Genomic DNA, 19,986 nt, shown 5'->3' on the forward strand with positions numbered 1-19,986 from the left:
GCTGCTTCTAGCTGGCCATCGAGTTCAGCCAGTGCGGAACCAGCTGGGGAGTGCTGGCAGCAGGCAGCGTTCACTTTCTTCTCGGTAACCAGGTGCTGGTCTCAGTCTCCTCCACAGCCTGTTGGACCCAACTCCTTTCCTCCTTCATATCTGCATGTTACTTCAGAAAGCATAATTTGTCATGTTGTGCAACATAACAGATGCATCTCTGGCAATGCCTTCCCCCATGTGCCTTTTGCTGTTACTTTGAACTCTGACTGTCTCCATATATTGAGTTTGTGCTCTTTATTTGTTTGAATTGGGCCATGCTGTAATTTTGTTTTGGGTTTCTGCACTGCAGGGCCTGGTCAGGTCTTTATCTTTGAGCTGGGCTCTTCACAACAGGCAAGGCAGTAATTAAAGATAGAGCAGACCCAGCACTCTGGTCATGCAATGACAGAAGCAGAGGAGAGTCCCACAGCCTGCGTGTGTGTGCCAAGCAGACTGCCGAGGGACGGCGATCGGGGCAGAGTGCCTTTCTTCCTGCAGCCCTGGCCTTACACTGTGATGGAGTGAAATACACTTCTAGCTGGCTTTGTTCTGTATGGCCGCTGTGACGTTGTCCCAAGAAACTGAAGTGCTTTCTAAGGAGGGAATACATTGTCCTGACGGCATTAACGATCCTTCCTTGGGTACACTGTGACATCCTTTACAGAGATGTGCTGTGTCGTATGGGAGATGTGTGCGTAATGAACCTAGTAGAAATAAACACTGCTTCTCCTCCTCATTAATATTTGATCTATGATTTATTTATCTGCTCAGACTTGGACTAATAGCATGTCAAATGCTGCCTGTTTGTTTTCCTGTTGACATATTTCTATCAGCAGCGTCTTCTGTCTTATGGACAGGAAAAATATTAACAGACTTATAAAACAATGGTTTAACGAGAGCAATTCTTTGATGTAAGCTAGATGGACTCCACTTGGAAAATAATAAGAGATTAGGTGGAGGGGAGGGGTTTTTCTTGTCTACTGTGAAATTATTCACATCAGGCTGGAAGAAGAGTAAATCGAGACTGACTGACTCCAGCAGAAGGTCAGACACTGACGGGCGCTGGCCGGCCTGTGTCTGCTGGAGCAGGGCTTGTCTCTGCACCCACGATAACCCTATGGAGACCTGAGAGCTTTCTGTTGAATATGAGTGTGCACCGCAGTGATGGAAGAAAGAATTAAGCTTGATATCACTCAAAATACTTCGTGATACCAAGCAAGTCAGAGTGCTGCACGTAAGAAGTGCAAGTATTTCAGCGTGCAGAAAGATGCTGAAGGAATCTAAATGCACCATCTGAATCCACCATCCCAGGGAGGGCATGGAGGCACTGTTCCTGGAGGTTTTCAGGAAGAGAGTAGAGGTGGCACTGAAGGACATGGTTAGTGGGCATGGTGGGGAGGGGTTGGGGTTGGACTAGATGATCTTAGCGGTCCTTTCCATCCTTAATGATTCTGTGATTCTGCAGTTTTGCCACAAATGATCAAATCTATTTCATTTGTTCTTTCATGATTAGATGCTGAATTGACATTTTTGCATCTGAACAGAAAAAAATACAACAGAACAACAAGCAAACAAAAAAAATCAGTGGGAGTATTAAGGCAAAGAACGTCAAATTAAGTGACCGGGTTTGGGACACCATGAGCTCTCATGGGTTTTTATCAGGAGTCAGAGCACTTGGATTTCTGTCTGCACTCCACCAGTCCTCTCTCGTGTAGCGTTAGGCAAGGTAGTCTCTTTCCTTTTGCCGTGTCTATTTATAAACTGTTAAATATTCAGGAAAAGTCAAAATTCCTGTTCCGTGTTTTATACGATACTTAGTTCATTGGCTGTTCCATCTGCTAAATCTCACTGTAATAAAATGAATAATAAAAGAGTTTTGTTAAAGGCATTTTCAGAAGGGCTGGTTTGATTTGCTCCACAGGGTAACTTTTCTACTAAAAGAGACGTTTCCGCTATATGAAACATAGAATTTTGTGTTTAAAATTGGCAGTAGGAAAGGTAGAAAAAGCAGCTCCCACTGGTGTTAATTTCCAGGGCTGGTTTAGGATTAGTGTTGTTTTGAGTTTGTAGTAGTCCAAACTTGCATTCGTCCTGGGTGGGTGAATGTGCTCCATTTTCTCTCTCCTCTATGCCTATAGACAATATACTTTTCTGCTTACAAGAGACAGGCTGTCAAAGAAATGTAATTAAACATTATAGAGGTTGGCATGCTTTCATTCAAAAGAGCAGCGTACAAAATCTAAACATTTAAACGATTTCTGCTTTGAATAGCTGCTGTAGTTCATGGCTGGTTATCTCCAGGTTCACAAAGACTTCCGGCGCTGGGGGAAACAACTCTCCTAAAAGCTGCTGGCAGTTCTGCTGTGACTCCTTCTGGTCTCCTGCACTTTTTCCTGTTCGTTTCTTTTTTACGTTTTAAGAAAACATGTTGAATTTTCCTGCAATCTTTGATATCAGGAGATATGAGCAGAAACACAGACTTGTGTATCTAATTGTGCACTTGGCCTTATCTTTGTCTGCAAGGCTGGTGTTTACCTTTGAAAAGGAAATTATTCTTTTTGAACAATTATATACTCAAAGCTTTCATCATGTCTTTCTAATTCATAGTGCTTTTCTTCTAGTGCACTGTCAGATGCTTCGTGAAGTTTTAAGAAGATAATGTCCTTAACAAAAGGAATTTATTTATTTGTTAGAAAAAAACCCTCATTTTATCAATAATCTGAGCTGATCAGAGTGTTCTTGCTAAGCTGATCTTTATACTTGTTAAGGACAAAGCTAAGAGATGGCAGTTAAGCAGGAACAAGGAGTTGTAGGAAGAAAGAGAGGGGGAAGCTGATTAAATAGCAGCTCCTTCAGAGAGGAGCTGGGGCTGACAGGCTGCTGAGAGCTGCATGCGAGTGGGTAATGCCATGGGGCTTGAAAAAGCCAAACCTCACACTGGGCACGCAGAGGCAGGAATGTTGGCTACAAACTATGTACAGAAATCCTTGTAGTGTGCTCAGCAGTGGTAGGGCTGAAGCAGAAGTCTGTCTCCAGAGAGCCTGAATGCAAAGCTCCACAAGTCCAGAAAGTGCAATCTGTGAGGAAGGAGCGAAAGAACTTCTACTTCTTGGCCTACAAAGGGAAGGCTGGGAGAGACAAGAGTGAACCAGGCATGCTGATATCTCAGCATGTGGGTGTACAGGTAGAAATGAAGATGCTCTGCAAAGAAATAGTTCTCTTTGAGCGAGATGTGAACAAGACTTAGTGGCTTCAGATACAGGTGTGTTCATATCAGATCTTGAGAAAATGTTTCTAGCAGCTGAAAAAGTTAAGCATTGGGTGTCTGGTGTGACAGTGCAGTCATCCCCTGCGGTGGCCTTTGGGTTTAATCTAGTGAATTCTCACTTTGCGGCCAAGTTCTGTTTGCTGGGTTATAGGTAGAGAATGATTTTTTATGTGTTAATTGGATGCTCTTACCTATTCTAAGTTCACAGTGAAAAGTAAGCAAAGTAGCATTCGTAAAACGCCTCAGTTTTGCTTGTAATTCTTAGGAAACATGAATTCCCTGAACTCCTGTACAAACCCCACGATGTTTGAAGGGCTCCTGATGTAGCTGCAGAACGGTCCCACCACTGGAATGAGTCTTGTGCAGCTGTTGTAAGACCTTGAGAGAGAGCAGGCTTAAGGAGACCAGAGGAGCATGCTGTTACGTGTGCCTGGTTTAGAACAAAGTAGTGTGTAGGCAGGCGTAGTTTTAAAGATACGTTCACTTAAATCTGATTTTAACATGTCAAAGATGATTTTCAACAGAATGTTTTATGGATAAGTTAAAAAAAACATCTGCTGAACAGCAATTAATATCATTATTTTCTGCATGTAATAATAGTATGAAAGTGTAGAATAATTGTAATGTGAGAACAGAGGAAGGATGTATATTTTTTTTAGACCTATTGCATTGGAGTGCATATTAAAAAAGAGAACGTTAGATATTATCAAGTTGAGTAGTGAATTATTTCCGTTTGCAAGGCTGTCACTTGTTTCTAAGTCTCTCTAGTCAGGCTGTGGTTGTTACCAACTATCTCAAATTAAGAAGATGGTGCAAAAAAGGAAAACTTTCATAAAGTTTAATCAACTGTAGTGTTGTTTTCCTTGGTGAGGGGTTGTAATTCTTACCACCATTAGCAATGACTTACCCTGGAAATTTTTCATGTTTTCTAATTATTAATATTCTTGTGTGCTTTTAGTAAGCATAAAATATGTGATTGATGCCCTCAGGATTAAGCATACATGCAAGTGCTTAGCAGAAGTTGAGTCCTTAAATGACCCTTCTGTATTTCCTTTGTCATGGCACTAAACCTGCTGCACTTCTTGAACTTTATCTGAATAAGTGCTGCATACTGTATTTATATCAGACACATTTCTTGTTTGCTTTTTGGCTTTATGAAATGTCAGAATCAATCTTATACTAATGAAATGTCCAAATTTCATCTCAGCTATGAACATAGCTGCTAATCCCATAAGATGTTTACTTTCTGCCTCTCTGGCTATGTATAGTAACAGCCAGTCTGCCAACTTAAGCACTGCTGACAAACGTCTCCCTACTGCTAGTCGGTCTTATAAATGTTATTTCATTGAGTAAAGATTTGAAATTAATTAATTAAATGTCATTAAAATCCCTTACAACCTTTGACAAGTTTGATCTTGCTGCAGACCAGTAGAGGTAGTTCATGAATTCTTTGTAAGTGCCTCCAGAATCCCAGCCAATTCAGTAATGTTTATGTTTTAATCTTAGATTTCTTACTTCAGTCCCTGTGGAATACAGCTTTCAGCAGTGGTGCCTGTATTTTGGGCAGGAGATGTGGAGGGAGAAAGAAGAGGGAAAGGTAGGCTACTCCAAGGGATGCAAAACTGATAGGAAAAAGGTAAGCCGAAGGCCACTGTGAACATAGTCCAGTCTTCCAAGCAGCTTGTGCAGTGTAACTACAAACCTCCCAAGTCTTTCATAAAAACCTCTTTTTTTTTTCCTGTGGCATTCTGGAAGTGAGAGCTTTGTAGTTCTCAGCATGAAACTGGAGGCTGCTTTGCTTGCTGTGGTCAGGCAGTTCACAGGCAGTGTCCATGGAGGGGTGCAGGTGCATTCATGCATTTGTCATGTTCTGATTTTTCAAATCCATTTACCTTGAGCAGCACTCGGCACCTACGCAAGCACCACCAGAAACCTACTCAGGCAGAATGGTGTATTTATTTACATTGGCATAGTGCCTGAGGAATTACCCAGAAATAGGGCCATGGTGTGTTGGCTATCATAGAAAAAAACATCTCAGCAGATGTTTCTCAAACATTTGATACCCAGGGAATGCTTTGTTTTAGACAGGAATTGCTAGGGCAGATGACAGATCTGGCCAAGCAGCCCTACCTTTTGCAGTACAAGCAACAGCAGTCTAGGAAAGGTCATTGTTAGGCTTGTCGCACAACACAACCCTTCACTTTTCATTTTCTCAGACCAGAAGAACTCTCCCTCAGAAATCAGCCACTGGAATGGCCAGTGGAGACTGTACTGATTCTCCTTCCTTAAACAAGTTGGTCAGGACTTATGGTATTAGCATCTTCCCCATTCCCAGGTGAACAAGGAAGGTCCAGTTTTCTAGGTGATGAACCACGAACCACTGCCTTTCATGTGTTGAGAAACAGAAACCCGGCTTTTAAAAAATGTACATAAGATCTATTCATACTGATTGTATTGCATGTACACGTTTATCGGAAAACATAAAGAACAGCAGCAGCCCATTTGCATCTGTTCTTGAGAGTTAGTTGTGTTTTCCTCTTGCAATGGACTGTTGTCCTCACCCTTGTTCTCACCCTTGTTAAGACTGGTAGAGTTTCTGTGGGGTTCAACGTCTTACTTTGGTATCTGAGAAGGTATTATCAAATCCTTTTTACAGCAGGACAGAGAAGTACCAATTAAATAAATGATATTTCTGATGGTTACTCGACACCAAAGATACCTTCGTAGCTCTGCTGTGCGCTACTCTAAATGGTCCTTAAACAGGGCAGCTTAGGCTTAGGATCCCACACGTCAGGGAGTGTCAGTGCTCTGTGCAGGCAGTGCGGCAGTGCTCTGTGCAGGAGCTGAAAGGTGTCATCCCTCAATGCCCGACTGAGAACCATTTTCTATTTAGTTTTTTTAGGCTTCTCTTTCCGTTTAGTTCCTGCTCTGCCACTTAATGTAATGCCCGTTTGTTGCAGCCTGCTTTTAGTTTGGTCCTTTTAAAAGCTCCCTGAGGCGCAATGATGCCTAGATATTAATGTATTCCCTTCCCGCAAATCAAGCAGATCTGTGTATATTGAGTTAGTGTCCTAACATTTAGCTGATTTCTTTTCAGGCCATAGTTGAATCACTGCTACATGCCGAACCCATAAAACTATTGGGATAGGTAGATATATAAACACAGTATTTTGGCTTTAATTGCCAAGCATTTGTGTGACTTGCATGTATTTATAAAATCACTCGTCCTAAATGTGTTACACTAGTGGGCAGCATAGTGTTCCAGTTGTGAAGGCTGGCTGAATTTAACAGCAATATGTGTAAGGGACCCTTGGCAGTCAAAGACCCGAAGTAGTTGTTCTTGTCATCTTTGCCATCCATCTTCTTCTTACCGGTTGGAACAGAAGCCTTCTTTGTAAAGCTTGCTCTTGGCTGGAAAGCTGAGGAATTAACAGGATAGGCAAAAAGATCCTTGCCAAGGAATTAACATCTATTTCACTTAACTGTACAGCCAGATTACTGTAAACCCTGCTTCTCATTCTTTCTTAACGTTCAAATCACACAAAGCCAGGATTGTTATACATCAGCTGTGGTTGGAGTCACTCATTTTACATGTAAATGGTAGTGCTTTATTTTCTGCCAGAAAAGAGAGATATCTCTCCAGATAACTGCAAGTCCTTTGTATCATATTCCCTCTTGCTGAGGTAGTGAGCAGAAGTATCTCTTTAGAAGAACATCAGTCCTGCCCTATTTTTCTAGCTATGCCATAAAGAAAAGCGCCATCACACTCAAAACTAAAAATACTGAATTCAAGTTGCATGTGTTTGTTGAGGGAAGGTATCACAGAAAAGATTTTCTGGAATCCCCTGAGCTCCTGATGGTAGACAGAATACCCTTAGGACTATACCAAAAAGACTTTCATTCTTCAAGTGAAGTCTTTTAAAAATATAGGTTTATTTTAAGCATGTGAAACATCAGGATAGGCACAGTTATAAATACAGAAAAAATTAAACATGGCAATGCACTTACAGCCAGACAACACAAGCAGTAGTTTAGAGGCAGAGGTTAACATTTCACATATGAAAACCAGCTGAAAATTGGTTCTTTTTGGTACTAGACATTCTAGACTTTACTCGTCTCAGTTTTATTTTAAAAATATTCTGTCCTTCCAGACTTTCTGAGATTTTATTTTGTGGTTACTAGCATAAATATATATATACTTAAAATATTGTATAAAGTGCGTTCAAATGAAGGATAGAAAAAAGGTAAAGGCTCAATTTCCAGTGCACTACAGGGGACGGAGGCAAAACGTACTCAAATCATTAACTAGAAAGAAGTTGGTTTGGAATCAGACCCTAAGACAACGAGTGATGGCACATTAATACAAATATGGCTTTTAGGAGATAATTTTAGAGTAGATATGAACTACTAGAACTGTGGTTTGACAGCATATTTATCTTTTCAAGTTTTGCAGAGCAAGGTCACATTCCTCTATTGATAACTACTAGAATATAAATAAGCTGAAGTTTGAAATGCTCCTCCTAAGTGGTCCTGAGCATTTATTATTGTAAGCAACATTCTATTTGTTTTGAAATAGTCCGCTTATTCTTGAGTCTTTTTGTTCACGTTTTCCTGTGGACTGTGAGCTGCTATCTTGGAGTTCTGAGCAGCCTTTTGTTACATAGAAATGCAGCCATTTCCATCTTTAACTAATTGATAAGCCTACAGGTGTTTCTGTTAACATCAGTGAATCAGCATGCCCTGTTCAGAAGCTTAGGCTTTATAGTTCATACTTAGTTAAGGGAAATCTAAGGACAACTAAAGTAAAGCTTCAGCTTTCAGCTTCCTGTAATTAAATTCTGTCTCTCTGAAGCTTCAGAAAGCCTAAGGGATATTTGCAAATTAAAACACTCTGGAATAAATATTTTTTCCCTTAAGACATGTTAGGGATGCAGAGGAATTGAGGACCACAAAAAATTTCACCTGTTTTTAGACAAGAGGTCTCCTCAGTCTGTGTACTGAGAGGTCATGTCATTCCTGGAGCCTCGTAGCACACATCTGTTACTTCTGTGGAAGCATGAACTTGGAAGACATTAAGCAACATTCCCAGTAGTGTGATACTGGCAACAAGGACAGTGATTGTTCCCTTACGTTCAAACAGGAATAACTCCTCCAAACATGAAAGTAAAAAACAAACAAACAAAAAAAACACCATGAAACAATTTTTTTTAAACTGTAATTTTCATCTCTATTTTGTATCAGTTGTGCTTATGAATAGGTTGGGAAAATATTCCCGCAGAATTCAAGAGATGAATTCTTTGACTGTTCTCAGTCATCCTTTTTGTCTGAGGTACTAGAGTTATCTTCTTCATAGTCTGCAGGACAGACTTTATTTCTTGCAGTTGATCTTGTTTCTGAGACTGGGACTGTGCTCTTTCTAATTGGAGTGTGTTTGGCTTCAGGTGACTGAATGTTATCACCTTCCTCTGGCATACCCAGCTGGTGTCTCTGTAACTCTAAGTACGTAGTAAACAACTTGGCGTATTCTGGGTGTTCAAGTGCAAAGTTCTTGAACTCATCTGAAAAATAACAAAAAACACAGATAGTGCAGTGCAGCAGTAGAATCAAAGAAAACTTTGGAGCCTGCTCCTTTTAATGAAGGTGATCTCCAGCTAAGCTTTTCAAAAGCATCTCAGGCATCTCATGCAAAGTATCTACGTCTGTGCTACAACAGTTTTCCTCAGAAACAGTGTATGAGAGCCATCAGATATTTTTGAGGAGAAAAGACACAGGGAACTCTCACTTGTCAGTATGACTATCAAGAGTACTCTGTTATAAAAGGATGTAACTTACCATAGGACAGTTTTCCAGTTTCATCTTTATCTATTTCTTTAAAGAGGTTAGAAACATCAAGGTCAGGCAGCCCCAGAGCTGATTGAATGATACAAGCAAACTCATTCTCCGTTATAGTGCCATCATTGTCCTGGTCAAAGAGCTGCAAAAGACATACGCTCAGAAACATTATTTCTGAACCTTCTATGTGCAAAACAGCCACCCATATTAGGTTTTTACTATTCAAAAGGTGAATTGCAAACGACTGGTATTTGAACAGTGGGGCTCTATCTCAGCTACAGAGCTTTTATGCACTTTCTATGGAATATGACTATGCAGAAATTTAGCAGAGCGATGTACATGCTGTAGTCAGGATCAGAATATTCTGTACTAGGAAAAGTATGCAGAAAACCTGCAACAGCAAAAAAAGCTCACAACATTAGCTCAGTAATAAAACTTATACAATGCTTATAAACAAAGGTTTATGTTATTTGTCACCTTGAGCTATGGCACTCTATACAAGCATACCTTAGGTTTTAGTCCTCCTTTTCATTAAGTTACGGCATACCTGGCATCTGATAAACTTGCTACAGTTTATCTTCTGACATAAAATACCTAACTTTTAGTATATGTGACCTGTCACCCACTAAGGAATTACTGTCATTAGAAAAGGGATTTTGGTGACTGGAATGCGGGCAGTAGATGTATGCTGATCATACCATCCTTCCCAGCACAGTGGCAGTTAGCAGCTGCTAAGAATCACCCCCTTGAGAAATACAGGGAATGGATGACTGTAATTCTTAAGTAATTGCTACGGGCAAAGAGTCCCATTGTGAAGGAGAGTGCATTCAGTGGCAAAGAAAACAAGTAGGAAAAGAAAGCCCGCAGTTCACCAAAATGGACTTTTTACCAGCTGAGCTAATCATTTCCTGGTGAAGTCGGAACTGTAGCAGATTACACATTTTATAATCAATGCAACTGTTACAGTACTGAAGAGTATAGTCTAGAAAGCAAAATAATAAAACACCAAAGATACCTGCTAGGCTTGCTTCTTCAGAGGAATCTATAGTAATAAAACACCCCTAGAAATACAAACTACTTTGAGGCACTTACCTGTAAAGCAGCCAATGAAATTGCTGGATTGCTGTGAAAATACTGATACTTCTTGAATAAGCATCAATACTAAAATGTATCCAGTTTAAGATGAACATGGTTCATACCTTACTACATTATTCAATGCTGTTCGTAAGAACAGACTAGTGGGTAAAATATCTGAGTCTGTGTCAAATATCTACTGAAAAAACGTTACTTGGGCATTTGAGTGTTCAGGGATTCAAAACATGGGCATCCCTGACTGCATACTGCATGCCTGTACTTGGCATCTGAAAGATGGTACTGCTCCATGACTGCTCAAACTATCAGAAAACCATGGGACAAGCAATAGATGATCTCAGATGCAGCTGAAATTTGGATGTGCCTGTCCTGAATAACCCTTTTTGATTCCCCCCCCTCCTCTTCGTTTCCGTAGAAAGTGACTCTATTGAGTGTTTGACTTACAGAGGATATTGCTCCATCTATTGTCTACATCTGGCACTGGAAAAATCCTCAGGCAAAAACCTGCAAGTGCTGCTGAATCATTTTTTGGAGTTAGCCTGCCAAGTTACATATTCATTAGTGCCTTCACATGGCTTTTCAAACCCTTTTCTATGAAGCTGATGTCTGCAATTCTCCACCTCCCCTTCACAGTCTAAATGTCAATTGGTTTAAGAGAATTACTCACATTTGCATATCAGATTGAAGCTATAAACTTATGATTTGAAAACTAACAGATTTACAGTCAGTCTTGATTTGTCAGGCTTGTAGATTTACACTAAATTGAACTTACCTTAAATGCCATGTGAATAGTCTCTTCTGTGTTGGCTGGATTACAAAGGATAGATAAACCGATTACATATTCTCTGAAGTCAATGGTGCCATCTCCATTCTGTAACCAAAAAATGTATGGCAGGAGTCACAGTTAATAGTGCATATCACTTTAAAAGATGTTGTACAAATCAAATATGTAACGTGCACTAAGGCAGATTGCAACATTAAATTATCATTTCTTCCTGCAGAAAATACTAACAGCTTTCTAAATTTGTGTATTACTAGGGATGAAGTAGTAACATATGTATTTCCAACATCTTATAAACACCCAAACAAAAAAAGATTGGATACAACTTATGAGACTTTCATTAGCACACGGCCTCCAAGAAACTTCTGAACAAGAACAGAATACACCAGCTTAAAGTAAATGTAACAGTTCGCGTAGCTCTGGCACTCAGTAAAACTCAGGGGGCTAGTGCAGCATCCCAGAATAAAGATGCCAACAATAAGACTGTTGTCTTGAGTTAATTCTTCCTAAGAACCTTCAGCAATAAAACATATGCCAGCAAAAGTACAGCCTGATGATGCACATGGTCTCTCTTAGGCTTTTCTTTGAAGCAAATGCATTGCCCTACATGCTATTTTGAGGCAAATACATTGTCCTACTTTATAAACCAGAAATGCAATTAATTAATTGTAGCAGCCTGTTTGATAATTGCAGTTTTGATCTGAAAGAACATTTCAATGTGTTCACTACAAAGCACTTCCAACAAAACATTTGAAGTTTTCTTTGATGGGATTTGTGATTAATTCTATGTAAGCTGCATCATATTTCCAGATAGGGAAAACTGCATATACCCACTGAAATATACGTTTAAGTCAGTCATGTTTCTGTGACCACACTGAAAGTTACTTAAGGGTTTTGGGAAACATCCAGTCTAGGGAAGAAGCCATACGTAAGCGTTAGGTGATGGGACACAGTTAATGAAAGCATAGCTGTGACGACTGGTAGCCCATAGTTTGGAACATTCACCATAAGGACACTTACCAAAAACATTCTAAAATCAAACAAAAACGTAAAGCAGATTTCCTTCAGTGCATAATGTGCTGTACATTTCAAGAAGAATTTCTTCTTTATTGAAAGAGTGGGCTCGCTAAGTCTGAGAACAGCACAAACAAGACAAGTGAAAGAGGGGCAGCCTCCTGGGTGAATCTGTGTTGTGCAGCCAGATCTTGAGCCTATTCCTGGCTCTCCCACCAGCTTCTAATGCCCACGTTAGCATACCAATCTTAACCTTTCTGTTCGTAGTTTCCTCCTACTAAATAGTGGAATATGGAGCTCCCCAGTGGAGAAATGCTAAGACTGCTCTGTAGAGTGCTTTGGAAGTCTTGCTTCCTAAGAAACAGGGATTTTTGATATTGAGCTTAGATCTTAGCATAGTCCTTGATCAGCAAGTATACATGATAATGTGTTCAGTCCTTTATGAAGCTATACATTTGGCAGGATTTTAAACTGCTAAGATTCAATTTTATTTAGCCTTCAATAACAATTCAGAACTGGTTTGCACAGGTAACTGTTTTTTTCTTTACACTGATGGTCTAATCAATCTTTTTCAAGGCATCTAACACTTGAACATCCTATATTTTAAAGACCTATTAATTTTAAGGAAATGTTTTAGCAAAAAATAGGAATAGTTTTAAGTTATCTTGGTGCACGTCAAAGGATATATAACTTTGGTCAGCTTTTAATCATTAGAAGAGGGCAACATTCTCTCATAAATGCTGTTTTCATTCAGAAACTACTGCTGAAGCCAGTTAACACAGATTTGGCTACATACAGAAAGATGACAAGAGCTAATAAGGCTCATGCTACTTCTGTTGAAGCGTTAAAATCCAATAATCAAAACTGAGTGCAGTCTGACACAGAGAACTCCAGCCATTTGAGAACGCAGTTACTTTACTTGTAAGATCGTGTTGTGACTAGCTCTACCAAGTCCTAAGGTGTTGGCTAACTTCCAGATGCTCTGGTGTTTTGGTTAAGGGGAAACAATAGGGTTGCTGCGAACAGATGGGTGTTAAACTGAAAACACTAGAAAATCCTTCGTGTTTCTGTAGCACCAATGCAGAGAACACTTGCAATAGTTGTTCTACACATGTCTAGCCGTGTTTGTACCCTATGCACCCAAGTATATGTTGAGGAAACACAACACGTGTGAGCTAAGTTCCAATTCTCTAAATACCAAAGCTGAACATTAACATTCATAAATTTGTATGTACGTTATAAAACAGCCAAAGGATAGTGTAGCCTCAACAGACCTTGTTTTCTTAAAGGAAACTAGTTTCCTCTTCTTAGTTTCAATGTGTGTGTGACTCATTCCTGTTCTGATTAGCCAAGTAACCCTGAGTTGCTTACAGGGCTACCACAGAGATGCTACAACTGGAACACCTGGAGAGGAACTGCAGTTGCATGTCTCATGTTCCTATCCAGGCTCATTATGTAAGAAGCTATTGCTGTAACTCAAAAATTTCAGCTGCCTCTTGCTACATGCAAGTTGTAACCAGTAACAAAAGGGAAATTCTGACGCAAACCTGGTAGGTTTGTGCTCGTGTGGAGCTATCACACTTTCCCTCATGCCCTCTCTTACTCTGAGGACAACTGTGTGCTTTTCCATTGAATATACAGGAGAAAGGTGAATGTTGTTAGGTAGGAACCGACCTTTCTAATCACAGTTTGAGCCAACATTAACATTTTTACTTTGTGTTACCCAGCTTGATATTGAGCACGGTGCAGGAGGAAAAAAATCTAAGCAAGAGTTGTTATTTTTTCCAAAATTACAAGTAAAGGGCTTTTGCAAGCATAGCAGTGAGGAGATTTCATCAGTTTGGAAAATATTAATTGCTGAGTATAAGATTTAGAAATCAAAGCTATGGAAATTCAGAAACAAAACCAAACCACAGAACCCCATTTTAGTATTCAGTTGCCCTGCAGATATTGTGTGGTATTTCTCCATTAGTCACTGATACCTCTGTGAGGAGGGGAAGAGGCTCTTACATCTGGAGTCTCTGAGCAGGCTGTGCTGCTCCACTCCTCATTTCACATTCCAGTCAGCCAGCACACACCCTAGACAATTTTCTTTTAAAGCTGCAGAGCCCTGCAGAGAAACCTTCCTTGCCACTCTGCAGTGAAAGAGCTGCTTGTCATCAGCTATGTAATCCTTAATTCAAAAATAACATGCTTTTGACAGTTCATGTTATTCCTTGTTCTATTACTCAAAAATTGACATCTTAAAACGGCATACTTAGCTCAAGTGGGACGCTGCACTCTGATGAAAGTTACCTCTGATAGCTACAAATTGATTTTGGTTGGCTGGCTGCTGTGTGACTGCACTGTTACAGCAAGCTTCTCTAAATATAAATGCAATATTTTAAGCTGTTTTCATTATAACTATATTAAGGCTTCAAGTAGAGAGAGAAGACTAGTAATAGAGTTGTAGGAAGGAGAAAAAGGTTGCTAAGGTAGCCTGTTATGTCTTTAATTTTGTTCCGGCCAGCAAGTAGAACTGACAATACCACTCAGATTTTATTTCAGCAGACCAGCATGAAAAAGAAGTAGTAGGAAGGAAGCAAAATATTAATTGGTCATTATAGTCATTGCAACTTTAACATTTATCCCCTTGGTTAGAAATAACAACACCATTTAGGAATCTATTCATCTTTACCAGTGACTGCCTTCACGCAAGCAGAGCTTTATTTCAGCTTAGTGAATGCTGACAAATTGGCACTGTAACATCACAAAACACTACCAAACATAGAGTTTTTTATATAATACTTAAACTCCTATATAAACCCACATTACGTGAAGAAGTAACTAAGCTTTGATCCTTCAACATACTCTCTCATTTCAGAGTCTAGAGATAATTTTCTTAGACTGACTGATGCATTTGTACAACTGACAACTTACACAAACTCTTCAGAAAAGCAGACTAATGCATGTACAAGAGGAATCCCAGCTAAGCAAAGTATCTTTAGCTACATCTGCCTTAGAATAAAGAAATGGCTACAGTTCTATAATACAGCATTGTAGTCTTCCATGCATATCTTTCAGATGAAGCTTATTCTTCTCTGCTTTGCTTTCACGAATACATGGTCAGCTGCAGCCAGTCTTCAATGGTCATTTTGATCTGCCCATTTCCATTGCTGTCCAGGGACTTGAAGGCCCGAAACATGCTGTCCAGTCGCACCAAGCAGCTAATGAAGTTGTTAAAATCCATGCTACCATCCTCGCTGGCATACCTGCGCACAATTACTTGACAGAACTGTTCGTTCAGCTGGAACCCTGCAGCCCGCAAGGCTGCCGGCAGCTGAGCTCTCCCAACAGTGCCCGACTGATTGGTATCGTGTTGCTTGTACACACATTGCCATTTCTTGATGTTGTTCCACAGATACTTGAACTCTTCAAAGCCCAGTTTGCCATTTGTGTCGGTATCCATGACAGCTACCATGCTGCGGCATGTGTCTAAGCTGAAGCCATCCGTCTTCAAGTCTTGATGTCGGGAAAGCACTTTGTTCAGGATGTTCCTTAGCTCTGTAGCAGACACTTCCATATCATCTCCAGCCAGCTGGACAAAAAGGCGACGGAACTGTCTAATTTCCTCACTCTCATAAGCTTCCACGTTTGTAAAATGGTTGCGAGGTGGTGGTGGCTCCGGATTATACTGAGCTGCTGCTTCACTTATCAGATTCACAAGACCTCCAACAAGTCCTCCAAGATTTCCTCCATGGCCACCTCCTGTTAGGAGACCTCCTAGGCCACGTACAAGGCTCTCTCCTTGACCACCACCACTTCCTCCACTCAGCAAAGCCTTAGCAAGGAACATCACAAATATTTTTGAAGGGAGTTACTCAGAGATCTAGTGCTTCTGTAGCTCTCCGAAGCTGCGTTGTGTATGAGCTGGGTGTGGACAAAACACAGCTTAAACTACGTGCTTCATCATGTCTGTGCATGACTCCAGCTGCCAGAAATACTGCAGATCTTTGTAGTTTCTGTTGTTGACATTCCTGTTTGTCTTCTTCTCTGCATAATTAGCTTTCTGGCATTTGATAAATCTTTGTTGAAAAAAAAAGAGGACGCTGAAAGCCACAAAGCAGAAATTATCATTGAAATAATTTGAAAAGACTCCTGCCACATCAGCATGACTGCTTCTCAGTGAAGCAGGTGTCCCTAAAGATGAACACCAAGAAAACTTACTAAAGCCCTGACTGTGACTGCAAACTTTTATGCCTTCAGCTTCCTAATGAATTGTGTATTATACTGCTAATTCTAGTCACTGAAGCAGTTGTGCCAGATAGGTGAAGTGAAAGGAGTCTTCACTGCCTTCAATTATGTTGGTTGCCACTCTGTATTTCTCTTGTATTCATGCTGTGCTTCAGGACTCAGTTTTGTGTTGATAGGAGCCAATGGCCCAAAGTGAGGAGATAGGAATGAGGAAAGGATGAGCACCTTATCTGCTAGAGCTTCTATGCCTTCAGCAAATACAGGAATATGCTTTTACATATCTCTGTTTTAGAGTCTATAAATCCTTTACATTTGGAAAAATCCTGCAAGTTTAAATCAACATATACAACAAAATGCCCTCCTAGGGCCAACTGTACTGCTAAAGTTAACTTGATTGGGAAGAATGATACTGTGTTAAGGAAAGCTCCAAAGACAAGAAGAAAACTTAAGTTTATAAGCACTTCCAGTAAAACATGCTGCTTGCACTGTAGCACATATTGGATGCATAAAGTAAGACGAATTCTACACTAGCTCTAGTCACTGGGGCTGCTGGTGTAGTCAGAGGGGCACATTCACACAGCAATTTTTCCTATCTTTCAGGGAGAAATAAAAAATGAAGCAGATCACTACTGACTCTGGAGAAAAGCCTAAATAATCAGATGAGCACCTGTACATTCTTTCTTTATGGCTGGAGACAGGCAGTAGGAGTCTTCAGAATGTCTAATAGAACCTTTCACAACCACAGGAGAAATATACAGTCTATTTAGCTTCAATCTGCCTTAAGTTATCAACTTAGAACTATATCACATAATTAAGCAGTCAGAATGTAAATGAGCTCAAAATTTGGAATAGGAATATTCAGCCACTAGCAGCATGAAGATTACCATCTTCACAGTGCAGCAACTTATTCCAAGAGATAACTGTCATCTCACAAACTACAAACTGACCAACTTCTTTCCATCAAAACTTAAGAAGGTAACTGTATGAGTCAACTATCTAGCCTATACGAATTCCTAGCCAAGAAGTGTTTACGAAGCTAACTACAAAGCATAACAAACCAAATATTCTTTTTGTATGTAATTCTTAACAAAACATTGCCAACAAGACTTCTAGTCAGTTAACAGACTACTTACTCTGTCAAAGAGTAGAAACAGCTCTCTGAGGACATCTGAAATAGGCAGCTTCAAGTACCCTGCAAACTCCTCAATTCCAATTCTTCCCCCTTTAGAAGCACTTGCAATAGCAGCAAAGGTATCCAACTGCTCTCTCACATGGTTCCATTTTAGGCTATGTAAACATGAAGGAGAGGAGGTATTTCTATACAGTACATCATGAACAGATGGAATTTCAGCAGGAATTATGAGTGTTCAAAGACACAGAGCATGTGTTTACAGTACTGGAAATGCTGTACGTCCGGGCTGATGGATGCAATTAAGGACTGCCCCCCCATGGTTATTAATATTAAAAGTAGGCAGTTCTATGCTTGGGTATATCAGAATTTCTTGAAGTCACTTGCCAAATCTATTATCATCAGGTTAGTCCAGTAAAGAGGTTTTCATTGGCATAAATTCAGGTGTAGCGTTATTTTTATGCATCGTGCTCTAGTGTGGTATTCTATGCTTAGCAGCATGGAATATATGTCAGCTCTATTAGCTAACTCTCTGTGCAAACACTATTATTGCTGCAACCTGGAAAGCATCTGATCTCTGCAGAAATACAGCTCTGCACCTTGGCTGGAATAATTAAGATTGCCATGTAACTATTGAAGATTTTTCCAGACAGAGTTGTATAAATGGATGTGTGGCACATATGTAACAAGTCTAGATGCACTGTGCACAGACTTCAGATTTGACCACAGCCACACCAGGTCACCTGTCAGGTAATGTGTCTTTTTGTAGATGGCTATCAACTGCAGCATTTCCCTTATCAGCAGCTTAACTTCCCTTACTTGAGCTTATTGCTGATTTTGGTGAATTCCACCAGCCCTGCTTCCATGGGTAAAGTTAGCTGTCCTGCTGAAATCATCAGTCTGCAATCTTCAAAAGTATGATCAGTGACTGGCACCTTCAAAGCACTGAAACAAAATTAAGGAAATTAAGGAAAAAGACAATCACCTTCTTACATTACAATAACTGTTGACTGTTTCTGTTTTCACCACCTCAACTTGCTTTAATGCTAATATACAAACAAGTGATAATCTGTTCTTTTCCTGATGCAGGTAGGGTAGAGGAATGCATTCTGGGAAGCAATACTGTGAAATGACATTATAGTAGTGTCATGATGTTTTAAGATTTACAGTCTTGTAAATGCAACCCAGTAGCCTCAGAGAACAAACCACCTACTTACTCTTGTCAAGCAAGTAAGGGAACCATTTAGTCCAGCATTCCAAGTATCAAACATACTATGTTCCAATGTAAGGCAGCCTTCTTTATGCTCCACATAAGACCAACCCAAGGGTGTTTTGGTACAGGAATTTGATGCCTACATGCAGAACCTAGGACCTAAGTGAGCTGTGGGGCAGGGTACTTGGCATACTTTATGGCTGGAATGTATATGGATATCTATAAGAGGACAGATGGATAGGTATGAAAGCAAAGTTCTCAAAGATTTTATTCATGACATTACATACGTTGCCATGGTTTGTCGTACTCTACTGGCAAAAAGACTGGGATTATTTCTTTCTTCCTCAGTAGGAACATGAACAGGCAGAAACTGAAAGAGAGGAGTAATCCAATCAATTCAGTAGTCACAACTTCATTAACAAAACAGACAATTTCTTGTTAGTCTTTGCCATGAGAAAAACAGGAGGAAAAAATCAGCCATGCAATGATGGAGCTGGACACTAGAGGTCTCAGCAGCCTTAGGAACAACTCAAGCTCTTCTGCACTAGCCACACAAGTGAGATTTTAGTCCAAACTGCCTCTTAAAGATTGATAGAAGCAGCTATAAAAAATAGAAATCAAAACTCCAAAGAAAGAAAGTAAATGCATATATCATAGGAAGTGTAAACACTATGTCTGTAAGAATGAGAGTCTGAAATTCTTTTCAAAGATTCTTTGTAATTGATGAATACTATAAAAATGTATATAGGATTTATAATGTGTTCTTAGATTCTCTAAGGAATCTTAGCTCTAAATTATAAGAACACTAAATTGGTACAGAATTTTACAAGCCTAGCAAACCAAGATATCTACCCCAGATAACTACATAACACATTTACTGTTCAGGATTTGCTATGTTGCTATATAAGAAGTTGGAGTAGCATTATGCTAGAAATGTACTGTAAGTGAATTATTATCTGCCATGACGTGAATGGCATCTGTCTGCAAAGTATAGTGTGGACACGTATTCTGTTCTTTCTGCTTCAGTCAGTGTAGTGTTTGCCTGCAGCTCCGTTTCCCATAACTCCTCTCAGTTATGATTATCAGTTATTTCAATTCTGTTACTTCTCACCCTGCAGTCTTGCCCTTAAATCCTAGAATATAGCTATTCTAGAATCCTAAGATGTTGCACACTGTTTAGTGGAAGACACAGTATGTGTCAAATTCTTTAGTTATATATTAGCTGTTGGTGATGTATTAATATATTGGTAACTATGTCCTATGTAAATACAGTCCATCCTGAACAGCCTTTGTCTTTGACTTCAAGGAATGCTGCCTCTTTATGTCCAAATCCAGAAGTTTATGGAATAAGTTATCTGTCAAATAGCCATAACAATTTTCTGTTTATAGTTGGG

General features: G+C 39.8%; 2 protein-coding genes across 3 annotated transcripts in view; both read right to left on the minus strand.

The window, feature by feature from the left end:
* LPCAT2 (lysophosphatidylcholine acyltransferase 2) overlaps positions 7,212-19,986 on the minus strand; it is a 28,432-nt gene continuing 15,657 nt past the window's right edge. For both annotated transcript variants that reach the window (XM_021408437.1, XM_021408438.1), the window contains exons 9-14: positions 18,880-18,962; positions 18,199-18,324; positions 17,384-17,537; positions 10,995-11,093; positions 9,131-9,272; positions 7,212-8,856 (exon numbers count right to left, since the gene is read on the minus strand). In XM_021408437.1, coding sequence (XP_021264112.1) covers positions 8,606-8,856; positions 9,131-9,272; positions 10,995-11,093; positions 17,384-17,537; positions 18,199-18,324; positions 18,880-18,962 — 855 coding nt within the window. In that variant the 3' untranslated portion in view covers positions 7,212-8,605. The remainder of the gene's footprint in view (positions 8,857-9,130; positions 9,273-10,994; positions 11,094-17,383; positions 17,538-18,198; positions 18,325-18,879; positions 18,963-19,986) is intronic.
* Positions 11,101-17,377, minus strand: CAPNS2 (calpain small subunit 2). Its single transcript, XM_021408439.1, has one exon. It carries the CDS (start codon positions 15,850-15,852, stop codon positions 15,109-15,111), a length of 744 nt encoding a protein of 247 aa, XP_021264114.1. The 5' UTR covers positions 15,853-17,377; the 3' UTR covers positions 11,101-15,108.

Source organism: Numida meleagris, chromosome 10 (assembly GCF_002078875.1).
Source record: "Numida meleagris isolate 19003 breed g44 Domestic line chromosome 10, NumMel1.0, whole genome shotgun sequence".
Taxonomy (NCBI): domain Eukaryota; kingdom Metazoa; phylum Chordata; class Aves; order Galliformes; family Numididae; genus Numida; species Numida meleagris.